The 14,387-nt window shown below is 42.6% G+C and overlaps 1 protein-coding gene across 4 annotated transcripts in view; it reads left to right on the top strand.

Annotated features, from left to right (window-relative positions):
* WDR59 (WD repeat domain 59) overlaps nt 1-14,387 on the top strand; it is a 78,677-nt gene that overhangs the window by 10,521 nt on the left and 53,769 nt on the right. For all 4 annotated transcript variants that reach the window (XR_004256487.1, XM_032230890.1, XM_032230889.1 and 1 more), the window contains exons 3-7: nt 2,102-2,237; nt 7,483-7,568; nt 7,819-7,899; nt 11,317-11,354; nt 12,472-12,560. Coding sequence is in view for 3 of the 4 variants with exons in the window: in XM_032230890.1 (XP_032086781.1) it covers nt 2,102-2,237; nt 7,483-7,568; nt 7,819-7,899; nt 11,317-11,354; nt 12,472-12,560 (430 nt within the window). In the remaining variant the exon portion in view is untranslated. The remainder of the gene's footprint in view (nt 1-2,101; nt 2,238-7,482; nt 7,569-7,818; nt 7,900-11,316; nt 11,355-12,471; nt 12,561-14,387) is intronic.

The following is a 14,387-nucleotide window of genomic DNA, read 5'->3' as shown; positions in this document are numbered from 1 at the left end:
CGTAAATACCCTACGTTAAATTCAAATGAAATAATGATTGAACAACTTTGTCATGATCAAAAATAGCCTGATAATCTGTCTCAGAAGCTCAAACGTGGAAGCAACTCAATTGTGGCCTAGATTTGCTAAGTGCAGAAGAGGTGGTGAAGCTTTGATCTCTAGTTCTGACTTCATCTGACTGAGTGCTCCTCCCTAAGCACATTCGTTCTCATAGGAGAAGAATGAGCCTTGCAAAAGAAAGATTGGCTGGATATTTTTGCCTCGTCTGCTGGATTTTATGAATGAACTTTTTTTTTTAATGGAAGGGGACACACCTGGGAACGTTAAAAAGTTATTTCAGATACTTCACATTGTCATCTGCTTTTTGCAGGAGCTACCCAAGAAGTTAGAATCTAGCTAGATAAATCCTGGCTTATAGTTTCCATGCAAGACTTCCTGTAATTATAATCCAACATTTGGTGGTGTTATACAGAAATGTGCAGCTGAGCCCTATGGCAATCTCTTGCTGGAATAATACCTGCAGCTGGACCTAAGTATCCTTATATTTTGGTAGTACAGGTAGTCCTCAATGTACGACCACAATTGAGCCCAGCATTTCTGTTGTCAAGTGAGACATTTATTAAGTGCATTTGGGCCCATTTTACAATTTTCCTTGCCACAGTTGTTAAGTGAATCACTGCAATTGATAAGTTAGTAATAGTTGTTAAGTGAATCTGGCTTCCCCATTGGCTTAGCTTGTCAGAAGGTCGAAAGTTGTAACTGAAAAACAGTCATAAGTCCGTTTTTTTCAGTGCCATTGTAAGTTTGAATAGTCACTAAATGAACTGTTGTAAAATGAGGACCAACTGTAATCTGAATTTGGTTCCAGGCATAAGTTGAAGACTACCTCTAGTATATGAACTAAGAGAGGATTTATTATGTGCAATTTTAAATATCCCCAAGTGGCAATGAAGTGAAATAAAATCAAATTTTGCCTTGGCCAAATTCCCCAGTTTGGGCAATGTGGATCTTGGCAGCCTAAGGACAATGTAGCCTTCAGTCTGGTAAGAGGTAAGCTCTGGATCAGCTTCAGCTGCATCCCTTCTTCTCCATGAAGAGACCAAAGAAAAGCGCAGCATTGCCTGAATCTCAGTATCCCCATTTTCCAAGTTTTAAAGGGTTTGCTTCTAGCTCAATCGGTTTTATTGTTGACACATTTGATGTTGGTTTAGCCAGATAATATTACTTTATGCAGGTACTCTGTAGTTAGTTAGTTCCAGGGCTGGCTGCATTTAATGGCCGCATACACGAATCCTTGCTTTAAACAACGGTCTCCAAACTTGGCAGCTTTAAGACTTACGTAGTTGCAGAAGTCCACAGGTCTTAAAGTTGCCAAATTTGGAGACCCTGCTATAAACCATGGGTATCCCAACTTTTTGGCTTGCCCGAACCGCGCTGAGGGAAAAGGAATTTTCTTGGGCCTCATCAATAATATAAAATACAATTAATGTATATAAATCTCATTATAATGTTAAAGGTTTAGAATCTTATGGGGCTCCATTACTGGGTGTCAGGCTCAGAACGGGACAATTCGGGGCAGCCAACTCAACGTGGGATAACTTGCAGCAGGACAGTTCAAGTATTTAAAATAATTAAAAAAGTGATTTTAATTTTTGTCATTCACGTTTCATTTTGTCCTTCCTTTTGCATCCTTTGTTTAATTATTCTGTTCTATCATTTCTTCGAAATCAGTGTAACTCTTGTCCTGCAGCGAATTGTCCCACGAAGAGTTGGATGCACGCACACACACAGAGCAATATGTCATCACATTTTGGGTGTTTATGAACAACCCTGCATTTATAACTGTTTGTGAAAAAAGGATTTACTTAATGATCACGGTGTTCATTTAAGGTCCACGGTGATTCACTTAGCAACGAGCATAAAAAGGCTGTAAAATCATGATCATGTAGTGACTCACTTAACAACTGCCATGACTTATGACCATCATTCCAGTCTCAATTACAACATGTGTTCCTCAGAATAAGAGTTGCTCTCATGGTAGTAAATTACTTTGGATCCACTGTAGTAACACTCCTTCCTGTGTTTGTGGGCCTTTTCCCAGGCGCCGCTTCCTCTACATTGTAAACCTGGATGCGCCTGCTGATGGCCACCGCAAGATTTCCCGTCAGAGCAAGTGGGACATTGGGGCCGTGCAATGGAATCCCCACGAGAGCCATGCACACTTCTTTGCTGCATCGGTAAGGGGGGGGAGAGAAGAGGGGAGAGATGTTCCTTCCCAGGTGGATTCAAGCAGCGCAGCTTCTGCACTTAGCGTAGCTACTGGGATGGTGCTCCCAGTTTTGGTCACCACACTGTAAAAAAGAGTCTAGAAAAAGAGCAGAGAAGAACAACCAGGATGATGAGGGGACTGGAGGCTAAAACATAAGATGAATGGTTGCAGGAATTGGGCCTGGCTAGTCTAGGGAAGAGAAGTACCAGGGGAGACAGGAGAGCATCTTCCAATATTTGAGGGGCTGCCACAGAGAGGAGGGGTCAGTCTATTCTCCAAGGCATCTGAAGGCCAGACAAGGAATAATGGATGGAAACTGACCAAGGAGAGATTCAACCTGGAAATAGGAGGAATTTTCTGACAGTGAGAACAATCAACCAATGGAACAGAAGTTGCCTTCAGAAGTTGTGGGAGTTTCATCCCTGGAAGCTTTCAAGAAGAGACTGGGCTGCCATCTTTCAAAAATGGTGCAGGGTCTCCTGCTTGGGTGAGGGGTTGGACTAGATGACCTACAAGGTCCCTTCCAACTCTGTTAATCTGTATCTGTATGTGCTGCTGCTTCCTTACACATTAGGGCCTAGGGATATGACTAAGAACAGTGTAAAACATCTGAAGTATCCAAAATCACATTCTCTTGTTCTGCATAGATATCTCATCCCAAATTGGGATGTTTACTTATTTGTATCCCACTGTTACTGTTTTTACAAATAACTCAAGCTTGCAAACATATCCAGCGCATTTTCCTCCTCTCATTTCCCCCCACAATCCTGTGAGATGCGTTGGGCTGAGAGAACGACTGGCTCAAAGTCACCCATCTGGCTTTCATGCCTATGATAGGACTAGAACTCCCATTCTCCCAGTTTCTAGCCTGGTGTCTTAACCACTAGACAAAACTGGCTGATATAATCAGAAGGAGCCGGGTAGCATCTATTTTGATCAGTATAATTTATGAAAAAATACAAGCTTTCGTAAGCTCATAAAAGCATCTGCCTCCTAACAAAATTTTTGGTTAGAAAAAGTGTTCCAGACTGAGGATCCGGGGGGAGGAGCCTGTCGCCGAGGAGGGCTCAACCGAGCTCCTCTCAGAGATCTGGTCTGTATATCTAAATAAGATCATAGATATCACCCCTTTTTGGCATAAAGGGGCAGGGAGTAGCTCTGTGTGCTAGGGTCTATTCGTAATTCACAGCCTTTCTCTTTTTTTTTGGCTGTGGACAGAGATTAGATCCAGCGTGAGCGGAGCTTTTATCTCCAGCCAGTTCTTCTCAGCTGCCTTTTTTTGGCAGCCCTAGACAGGCGACACCCCCCCCAGGACAAAGCAAAGTTGTTTGAAGCTAAGATTAATACGGGCGGGTCCCACCCCTGTGAGATTTATGCTTTTATTACTATCGTAAATACCAGCACCATTTGTCTTAGAGGCTTCTTTGTTTAAACGGACTTCAAAATGGCGATTTCTCTCCGTTGGTGACTGATAGGGGATGTACGTAGCCGGTTTTACCTTCCTGCAGACCGCTCCTTAACAAAATAATTTTTTTTTTTTTTTTTTTTTTGGAAACAGAGGGGAGCGAAAGCGCTGTTTATTTGTTTATTTATAATGGCACCCAGGTCAAAATCGAAGCGTCTCTCTACAAATGTGCCTAAAGAATCTGTGAATGAACTTAAAGAATTTACACTGGCATCGCAGCCCTTGTCTCCTACGCCCTCTACTGGAGAATTCTTAACACAGGAATTTTTTTTTCAAATGTTTAATGATTTTAAACAAGAAATTAAGGAATTTGTATTGGAGCTATATGGTGATTTAAAGTCTAAAATTGACCAAATGAAGGCGAATACGTTTGCAGCCGTGTCTGCCCTGTCAGATTATACCGCTGAAATAGAGAATAAATTAGAAAGTTTGGAAGAGGCTAATTCTAATTTGACTACTAATATTCAAATATTACAACAAAAAATTAGAGACACTCAAGAACAGCTCGTTATGATAAACTTTAATAAGAAGGCATTCGCAATAAGAGTCAGAGGATTCCGCGAAAAGGAGCGAGAGAATCTGAAACAGACCTTTGTTGAAGCCCTCAGCCATGTGGTGGGAAGCCCGGGACTTAACTTTGATTGGCAGATTCGGAAAATTTATCGCCAGAATTCGTTGGTAGCGGAACAGCGACAGCTCCCGAGGGACATAATTATATATTTCTCCACAAAAGAATCCAGAAACGCGATCATGCAAAAATTTTACAATAATAGTTTGAGAGTTGATGGCCAGAACTTGATTGTCTTCAAAGAAATACCTTTCCAGATGTTAAAGGCAAGAAGGGACTATACCTTTTTAACTAAAGAGCTTAGAAATCATCAGATTCAATATAAATGGGAGGCCCCAGCCGGCATTACGGTCACATTTGAGAATCAAAGACTTCGTCTCAATTCTGTTTCGGAGGCTCGAGATTTCTATTACAAGACTTTGAAGGCGGGACTTCCTGATTCACTTGGAAAAGAGGAGAGACAAGCCGAAGGAGAAGCCAAGCAACAGACCACATGGCTGCAAGATGGAGGGGGTAGCTCCCCCTCCTTCGGAGAAGCAGAAAAGCGGAGTTTGAGGATTTAGACATTCTAAAATATTCACTAAAGTTGTGGATTGAATGGGGGTTTGCGACCTCTCTCCGGCAGAAAAAGCGGAATTTATTGCTGGGGTGATATTGAATGTATATATGTAAAATGCATGCAGAATGATTTACGCTGTTTAAATCTTGTTAGAAGGGAAAGTTTGAAGAGATTATTTTAAAATAGAAGGTAAACTGATTCTTGCTGAAACTATTATTTGAATATGTGGAATGATCTATGCTATTTAATTTTTATTAGAAGGGAAAGCTTGGTGAAATTATTTTGAGCTAGATTTTAAATTAATGTTTGCATAAATTTGATAGTGGCAAATATTTGAGAAGCAAGGGATGAGGGTAAAATGCATGCGGAATGATTTACGTATATTGGTGGGGTGATACTGAATGTATATACTGAATGATTTACGTTGTTTAAATCCTATTAGAAGGGAAAGCTGGTCGGGATCATTTCAAGATAGAATGCAAACTGATTTTTGTGTAAAGTAATACTTGATCCACGCTGCTTAAATTTTACTAAGAAGGGAAAGTTCGGTCAGATTATTTTGAATTATTGTTTGAAATTAAGGTTAAGAAAGGGAAAGTTTGATTATTCTTCTGTAAAGTAATATTTGAATATGTGGAATGATCCACGCTGCTTAAATTTTAATAGAAGGGATTATGTTTGAGTTAGATTGTATATCGATGTCTATACAAATTTGGATAAATGTTTATCTGAATACAAGGTTAAGGAAGAGGAATGGGAGAGTCTACAGGAGGTCGGGGTAAATAACAAAGAAGCAAGAGACGAGAATAAAATATAGATAGAATGACTTATACTATTTAAGCATAGATAAAGATGGGGGGCTGAGCTTAACACAAAGAGTTTCTTTTTTTTTTCTTTTTCTTTTTTCTTTTTTCTTTTTTCTTTGTTCTTTTCTTCTTTTTCTTTTTTTTTCTTTTTTTTTTCCTTTAATATATTACTTTTATTTTTAATTCATACGAACATAAGATACTTTAGATAGAAGGCAGTGCCAGGTGTGGGCCCTGGGAAGTCGGGAGGAGTAGGGATGGGGATTTATGGGGGGTGGGTGGGTGGGTGTTAACATAGTCGCAATAAGAACAAGAATGCACTTATATACGGTTGTTCTTTTTTTTTCCTTTTTTTCTCTTTTCTTTCTTTATATTTTTTTTCCCTTGGTTTATTTTACTTTTTATCAGATTATAATAAACAACACTTGAATAAAGGAATACACCAAGGAGGGAGGTAGAGGGAAAGAGGAGGGAGGAGTAAGGAAGGAGTAAGGGGAATGCAAGGAGGGTGTCTGGGGAGTAAGGGGAGAAGGAAGGTTTGAGGGGAAAGGGAAGTAGGAGGGGAGCGTTAGAGGGAGGAAAGGAAAGTTGGAGGGGGTAGATGGGGTGTATGGAGGATGGAAGTGTCAGGTGGGGTTGTGAATGATGAGTTGTGTTTTCTTTTTTATTTTTTTTAATTTTTTTTTATATTTTTTTTTCTTTTATAGCAAATACCCTGTATATAAGTGATTGTAAAATGGAATGTGAAAATGAATAAAATAGATTTTAAAAAGAAAAAAAAAAGAAAAAGTGTTCCAGACTGATTTTTTTTTAAAAATCATAGGTTCACTTGTCCGCTCCTACAATATTTACCCTTCTTGGATATGTGAGATTTAAGATATTTAATCTGTAGAAAGGTTCTTTCTTTAATATTATCTTAATAGATACAATGTTTAATTTTATGAATCAAAATTATTAATTTACTAATTGAATTGATTACTATAATTTAATTAAAATAAAATTGATCTTAATAGAACCGTTTTGGTGAACTGGTGGAAGAGCTGGGCTAGAAATGAAGGGGCAGTGAATTCTAGATCTTTCTTAAGCATGAAAGCCTGCTGGGTGACTCTGGGGCAGTCCTCTCTCTCCGCCTAACCCACCTCACAGGGTGATTGTTGAGAAAATAGGCAGGAGTATTAGTTATATTCACCGTCTTGAGTTATATATAAAAAGATGGGATAAAAATCTAATAATACCAGTTTGTGGACAAGAATTGCTTCTTGTTTTGTTTTTTTCTTATATTTTTATACCTTTTATATGCTTTAATTTGCTCAGGGCAGCTAACATGTTTTAGAATAATTTATGTCCTGAGAAATAAAGCAACAATAATAAACTCTTAAGCCACTGCCAATTTGAAAAAGATTACATGAATTAGAGATCAATAACATTGTGCTTTGTTTGGTTGTTTCTGACCATTTAATATGGAAGATGGAAAGGTGTCTCTCCTTAAGATAACTCTTTTGAGACCCTCAGTGAGTGAGTGTGAGGAAATCTTCTAGCCCCAATATTGGGGAACATACTATATTTCTCTTGGGGTTTTTGAAAAGGATCCTCATTTTAAAAGCTAAAAGACTGCTCCCATTCTCGAACATTGTTTCTCAACCTTAAGAGTTTGCAGGTGTGTGACTTCAACTCCCAGAATTCTCCAATCACCCATGCTGGCTGGGGAATTCTGGGAAATAAAATCCACACATCTTCAAGCTGCCAAACTCCATTTTTGGAAAATGAGTCTGTGGTTTTCTTTGCGGCTCCTGATGTTTTCCGTCTTAATTTCAGAGCAACCAGCGTGTTGATCTGTATAAGTGGAAGGACGGTAATGGGGAAATTGGCACTTCCTTGCAAGGACACACACGTGTTATCAGGTATGGTTGCCCCAGAGACCCCGGTGTCCTTCTACCTTCTGTAAAGTTCACTTTACCTTCTATAAAGTGGCATGCCCCCCCCCCCATGTGACCTGTGGGCTTCAACTCCCAGAATCCCTGCGCCAGCCATGTTCAGGAACTGCCACGGTTGTGCCGGTTCAGGAATTGTGGGAGTTGAAGTCCACAGGTCATAAAGAGTTGCCCGCCCCTTATCGATTTTCTTCTCTTTTTTTCTCTCTGCCTTTTCTAGTGATTTGGACTGGGCGGTGTTTGAGTCAGATCTACTGGTTACCAGTTCGGTTGACACATACATCTACATCTGGGACATCAAGTAAGAGTTTTGGTGGCCTGTAAGAAGACAGTCATGGTCACTAAGTGTTTTTGGGGAGACTGAAAGCTCCTGTAGGGCAGTGCCCCCCCCCAACCTTTTGGGCACCAGGGACCTTTTCCACGGACCAGAGGGGGCATGGTATCATGTGCTACCTGCATCCCATGGATGGGGCTTTGCTTGCTTGTGTGGATCAGTTTCTGGCATGCCATGGACCTGTGTCGGTCCGTGGATGGGATTGGGGAGCCCTGCTGTAGGGCACCTGTGGCAGCAGCTGCTGTTTTTAAGTGGGGTGCTTCCTAATACCTTGGGCAGGGGGGTCAAACTCAAGGCCCGGGGGCTGGATCTGGCCCACAGGGTCACCCTGAAACCAGAGACCAGTTCTAGGGTGGGAGACCAACCCATGGTGACTCTGCCAGGAAAAACAGGCCCCTGAGCTCCGTTTCCGGCTGCGACAGCCTCTTGGAACCCTCTGCCAGTGAAAACGGAGCTCCGTTTTCGCTGGCAGAGGGTTGCAGGAGGCTGTCGCAGCTGGAAACAGAGTTCAGAAGTATGTTTTTGCTGGCAGAGGACTCGGGCTGCCACAGGCGCCCCCAACATGAATGACATCGAGCAGGCCATGCCCTCTACACACCCCAGCCCCCACCCCCCCAGGTCAAACACAATCCTGATGCAGCCCTCAATTAAATCAAGTTTGACACTCCTGACCTGGGGTATCATTAATGTTGTCTTTTATTATAGCTTAGCGAGTGAGGTTTGCATTTGCTATGGTGCAAAGAGGAGTTACATATCCACCCGTGTGTGTGTGTGATAATAATGATAAGCTTTATTGATTAGCCTATAGGCCGTATCAAAGCACAAGGGTCAGACACGTATCACCAATAAAATTCTGTACGGATAATTTTAAATAAGAGTAGGATAAAATACAATAGTTATAGCATAAGATACAATGTAATTTAATACATAAATATGCAAAATAGGATAACATGACATAAAATTATATTTCGGGGTCACCCTTACAATCTACCCTCATCAGTCCCACGTATGCAGATCTCCGCCGTTCCATTTTGCTTAAGTCCTGTGCTGTGTTCAATGTTATTTTCAGGTTCTGGCCTCAGATAAAAGTAAGTTATGTAGGTGAGGTGGGGGAGAATTCTGTGAAATTGAATTACAGGTTATCCTCAACCTGTTACCACAATTGGGACCAGAATTTCCATTTTTAAGCAAGACAGTTAAGTGAGCCGCACACCGATTCTGCTACCTTTTTGCCAACGTTGTTAAATCAGTCACTGCAGTTGTTAAGGGAATCACAGTCATTAAGCAAATCTGGCTTCCTCCATTCACTTTTGCTGGTTAGCAAAGTTGCTGATGGCGATCACGTGACCCCCCAAGATGCTGCAACCCTCTTAAATCTCCTTACCAAGTGCCTGAACCGTGATCAGGTGTTTTGAGGGGGGCTGCAGCAACAGTTGTTAGTGTGAGTGTCAGTTGTGAGTCACATTCCAATACGTGCCAGAACCCTCCCTTCAGCTTCAAAGGTCCTCATGATGCGCCTGGGCTTACAGACCGTTCTTTGTTACACAGCCATTCAAATTTACACTGAAAGGCCCACCTGTGCCTTGCTGGCATGAAGGCAGATTTCTGGCAGGTTTTGGAATAAAGGGATCGCTGGGACCAGTTGTTTCCAAGCAGTTTGCCACAAGGTTGGTCCCATGTCCTGCAGGCCAACCAAAAACACCAAGTTGCCTGCTGAATCAGGGCAGGATATGCCAGAGATTTTCATTTTCCGCACTCAAAGCAGATGGTTTTTGCTCTCGCTCTGGTGCAGATCGACAAGGAAGACGAAGAAAGAAGAACCCGAGAAAAGTAATTTGTATTATAGATGCAGTAGAAAAGACAAAAGTCTTAAGGAAGATAGGATTCACAAACCTAGGAAAAATGGTGTATTAGTAGAAGAGTAACAAGGATGGTCTGATGTAAATAGCCAAACATAGATTGATAAGGAAAAGAGAATGAAATAAGGGGGTTAAAAGTGTAAAATTGGATAGAAATGTATTGAGAGGGAAATTGAGAGGTACATCGGAAACGATGTACCGATTGATATCTGCTATAGCAAGGGTGTCCAAACTTGGGAACTTTAAGACTCGTGGACTTCAACTCCCAGAATTCCCCAGCCAGCATGCCTGGTTGGGGAATCCTGGGCGTTAAAGTCCATGAGTCTTAAAGTTCCCAAGTTTGGACAGCCCTGTGCTATGCGAAGGAACGTGAAGTTCCGAAGTGATATATAAATGTTGTGTATGTCTTTGTTAATGTGTTTACATGTTCAAAATTAAAAATAATAATAAAAAAAACCAAGGAAGATGGATGGCCCTCCAGGAGTGACTCCTGCAGCTGCATTTGTGTGTGATTCACAGCTTCAGGCCTGCCTCTTTCCAAGCAGGATCTGCCTTGATCAGTGACTCATACAGAAACAGCAAGGGGGATCTCTGGAGGTGGATTTATTTTAATCCAGTGCATATGCTGTGAAAATAACTCCCCCTCCCTCCTTGGGTTTCAGAGCAACAAATGCATAAAATTCTAATTAAAGTGGTGTGGTGGCCTAGAGGCGGCGCTATCGCCTCACAATCGTGAGGCTGTGAGTTTGATCCTAGGTAGAGGCAGATATTTCTCCGGAGTACAATGAGAATATATCTGCTGAAGAAAACTCTGCATTGGCAACAGGAAGGGTATCCGGCCATTAAAACACTCTGCTAGCTCCATTCAGTTGCCCGAATTCTACCCCACAAGGGATTATGGGGTTGTTAAATGATGATGTATGCATAGAATTCTAATTATATTTTTCAGAGTATGACGCACCAAGATTTTGAAGAGGCAATTTTTTTAAAAAAAGTTTGTGCACTCTGCAGACCTCTCAAAACCAGCCCGTTTTTTGTGAAAACGGGCCCATTTTTAGTTGAAAAAAGGACATGCATAGCCTTTAGGAGACTTATAGAGTGCTCCTGGGGGCTGGGGAGGGAGGAAATGAGCCCCCAAAATGGCCTGTTTTTTCGTGAAAACTGGCCCATTTTTTATCAAAAAAAGAGCATGCATAGCCTTTAGGAGGCTTCCAGAGTGCTCCTTGGAGGGAGGGCAAAAGCAAGCAAAAAATGGCCCATTTTGTGCTCATTTCTGCCCTCCCCAGCCCCTAGGAGCACTCTGGAAGCTTCCTAAAGGCTATGCATGGCCGTTTTGGTGAAAGAGTGGGGTTTCAGGAAGCCAGAAATGCTGTATTCAGTGTATAAGACACACCCAGATTTTCACCCTCTTTTTTGAGGGGAAAAAGGTGCATCTTATACTCCGAAAAATACGTTATTTGGCAGTAGGAGTTTAGGAGAGTGTCGTTAAGCCTTATGATCTTATGGCAGCATTGTTGTTTTTCAGAGACACCCGGAAGCCCACTGTCTCCCTCTCCGCTGTTGGTAAGCACTGGTGGGTGACTAGCCTGGTTGGAAATCTTCACAGCTTACCTTTCATGGGGCTTCTTCACCGATAATGGACATGACTCCCATAGATCGTCGTTTAGGATCCCCCTCCCACCCCCAGGCACCGTGAAACCCCTGTCAGAGCTTTTGTTCTGAAGTACTTCCATTGCTACTCTTTCCTTCACCCAAGCTGTGATTGTTTCATCTACTACTGTAGTATCGTAATAACAGGACACAGTAGTACTGGGAACCGGACAGGTGGTGTTTAAACACCATTAGGGTGCCGGTCATGAGTGGATAGGTAGAATTACAGATCCCCAGAGTTGGAAGGGACCATGTAGATCATCTAGTCCAACCCTCACCCAAGTAGAGGACCCTACACCATTTCTGACAGAAGGCAGTCCAGCCTCTTCTTGAAAGTCTCCAATGATGAAGCTCCCACAACTTCTGAAGGCAACTTCTGTTCCATGGGTTGATGGTTCTCCTTGTCATTGTATCATAGGCTCACTGAATTTTAGGGCTAGAAGGGAACTCGGAGGTCTTCTAGTCCGGCCCCCTGGGCAAGGCAGGAGACCTTATATCATCCTGCTCAAGTGGTTGTCCAGTCTATTTGCGAGAACCTCCAGTGTTGGAGCACTCACAAATCTGGGAGGCAAGCTATTCCATTGTGTTCTCACTGTCTGGAAAGCTCTCCTGATTTCTATGTTGGATCTCCCTTTAGCAAGCTTCCACCTGTGTGTCCTGCCCTCTGGTGCTTTGGAGAAGTACTTTGAAGTATCTTGTTTCTTGTGTAGGTTAGCTAATAGCCCCTGACGGCACCTGGAATGTGGTAGACAGACAAGTAGTTATGGTTAGAGCATAAAGTCCGGTCCATACTCCTGGAGACCAAACTTCCTTCATGGTACAGAGGAGGACAGGACAGTATGAAGTATTGAGGAACAAGCACTGGAGTGGCACCATTCTGTGATAGCTTGGAGCAGCCACATGAGTTGATTCCCCTGCAGTGCTCCATGTTATAACTCTGGGCTCTATTCCTCTCTTGGAAACTTCTTAAGTCTTGTGCTTTCTTTCTGGAAGGCGTTTGTTGACTCCTAGTCCTCTGCTCCTTCTGCAGCTGGAGCCTCCCAGGTCAAGTGGAATAAGAAGAATGCCAACTGCTTGGCCACCAGCCATGATGGGAATGTGCGCATCTGGGACAAAAGAGTGAGTCCTTGTTCCTTTCCCTGCTTTTGTCTAAGGAGTGTGTGTGTGTGTGTGTGTAAAAGAGAGACGGATGGACGGACAGACAGACATGGAGGGGGGCAGTGGACATTGCAAGGTGGTTAAACCCTTTCGCTCTCTGAAGCCTCCTTCACAAACAATATGTTAGATCCATGGTTGGTCTATGGCGATTCTCCGCCCTCCAGGTCCTGGTTGTTCCAAAGGTGCTTTTTCAAGAGACAACTGGACGTTTCACTTCTTGTCCAAGAAGCTTCTTCGGCTCCCCCCACCCCTCAATCCAAACAGCACTTCAGGCATTCTTCAATACTGTTTCTGGCCGCTGTGTTTCAACATCAGGACAAACTCTTCCATAGAACCAGAGCCCTTTCGAGCACTGACTTTTGGAGAGTTCCAGTCATTGGAAGCTACCTCCAAACAGACTGTTCCAACCCTGGAAGAGAATCTCTACAACATTAGAAAGAGTTTTGTTTGAGTTTTGGGAGAGAATCCTCAATATGTTTTGAGTTGTGTTCCAAGAGAACTCATCAGTTGGGAAAGTTGCAAGGGAACATTTCAGTTTTGCTCCCAGCTCATATTTCTTTCCCCCCTGAAGATTCCTACTTCTAGTTCCTGCAGAAACATCCCTGCCTCCGGGGTTCCATTTCTTCTTCAATTGCTGGATTCCAGACAATGTTATCTGTGTAGGGCTTCCCAACTTCAATCCATTGGGGTCATTTCCCATCTGGGCTCTGGGGAAGACCAGTAATAGATGCCTGTAGGTTTCTTGGAAAGATTCTTGACTTATTTTCTATCACCGTTCCTATCCATGACTGAAATCCTCTCTCGAAGGGCCCATCAGCCCTGAAGCCATTTTGGGAGCATCTTAGGGGCTGCCACAGTAAGGCCAGTTGGAGCTGTGGGAACGTGAGGGGGGAGGTAGAGATAGCTGGAGGATGGGGGGGGATGTGTTATGATATTCTTTTCTTTTTAAGTTTTTTTTTTGAAAATTTTTTATTGTTTTAGTTAAACAAAAACACACAAAAAAAGAATAATCTTTCGATTGGTTAGAAATATATTCTGTGCGTTTCTTCCACAATCCTTACATATGCTCTCCCCTACTCCTCTCTTCCTCTTCCCCTTCCTACCCTCTCTCTTTCTCTCCTCCCTTTCCATCTTCTTCTCACCTCTATCTTCCTTCCATCCTCTTCCTCTCATCTCTCCTCCTTTCTTTTTCTATTGTGGTAGGTTTCTCTTCCATCTCCTAATTTTTATTTCCTTGGGGTGGTATTTCCACAGACCCAAAAATAGTTAAATATCATTCCTTGTTCCCTTTCCTTCTCAAATCTATCCTAATTATGTTTCAAAATAACATTCTTTCCTGTGGGAGCCAAGGATGTTCTACCATGTTTTGGAAAGGCGTGGACCGAAACAAACCACGATTGGGGCTGCGACCTGATTGAAGGGACATGTGACCTGGGGGAAAGAACTTGAGGTTTTTTATTTGGGTGAGGAAAACCTTGAATCCTTCGGAGTCGGGTTTTCCCAAGATGTGCCAGTATGACATGCCAAATGTATCTATACTTTGAGGAATATGCCTGCCTTGGAGTTTTGATTCTGTTGTGTGTGCTAACTGGAACCCTGACAAGGCCTTTATATGCTTTGTAAGTCTTGCTTTCCGTTAACGCACGACAAAGAACGAAACAGTGTCCAGTGACTGTGCCCCCGAATTAGCTGCCAAAGAGAAGCCAAGATGCTTCTCCTGAAGGCAGTCTTGTGACATCCCAGTGGGATTGCTGTGGCCTCTTCTGGAAACTTTCCAACCCGAGCATT

Source organism: Thamnophis elegans, chromosome 14, assembly GCF_009769535.1.
Source record: "Thamnophis elegans isolate rThaEle1 chromosome 14, rThaEle1.pri, whole genome shotgun sequence".
In the NCBI taxonomy this organism is placed as follows: domain Eukaryota; kingdom Metazoa; phylum Chordata; class Lepidosauria; order Squamata; family Colubridae; genus Thamnophis; species Thamnophis elegans.
The sequence above is the reverse complement of the archived record's forward strand: the minus strand, read 5'-3'. Positions and strand labels throughout refer to the sequence as shown.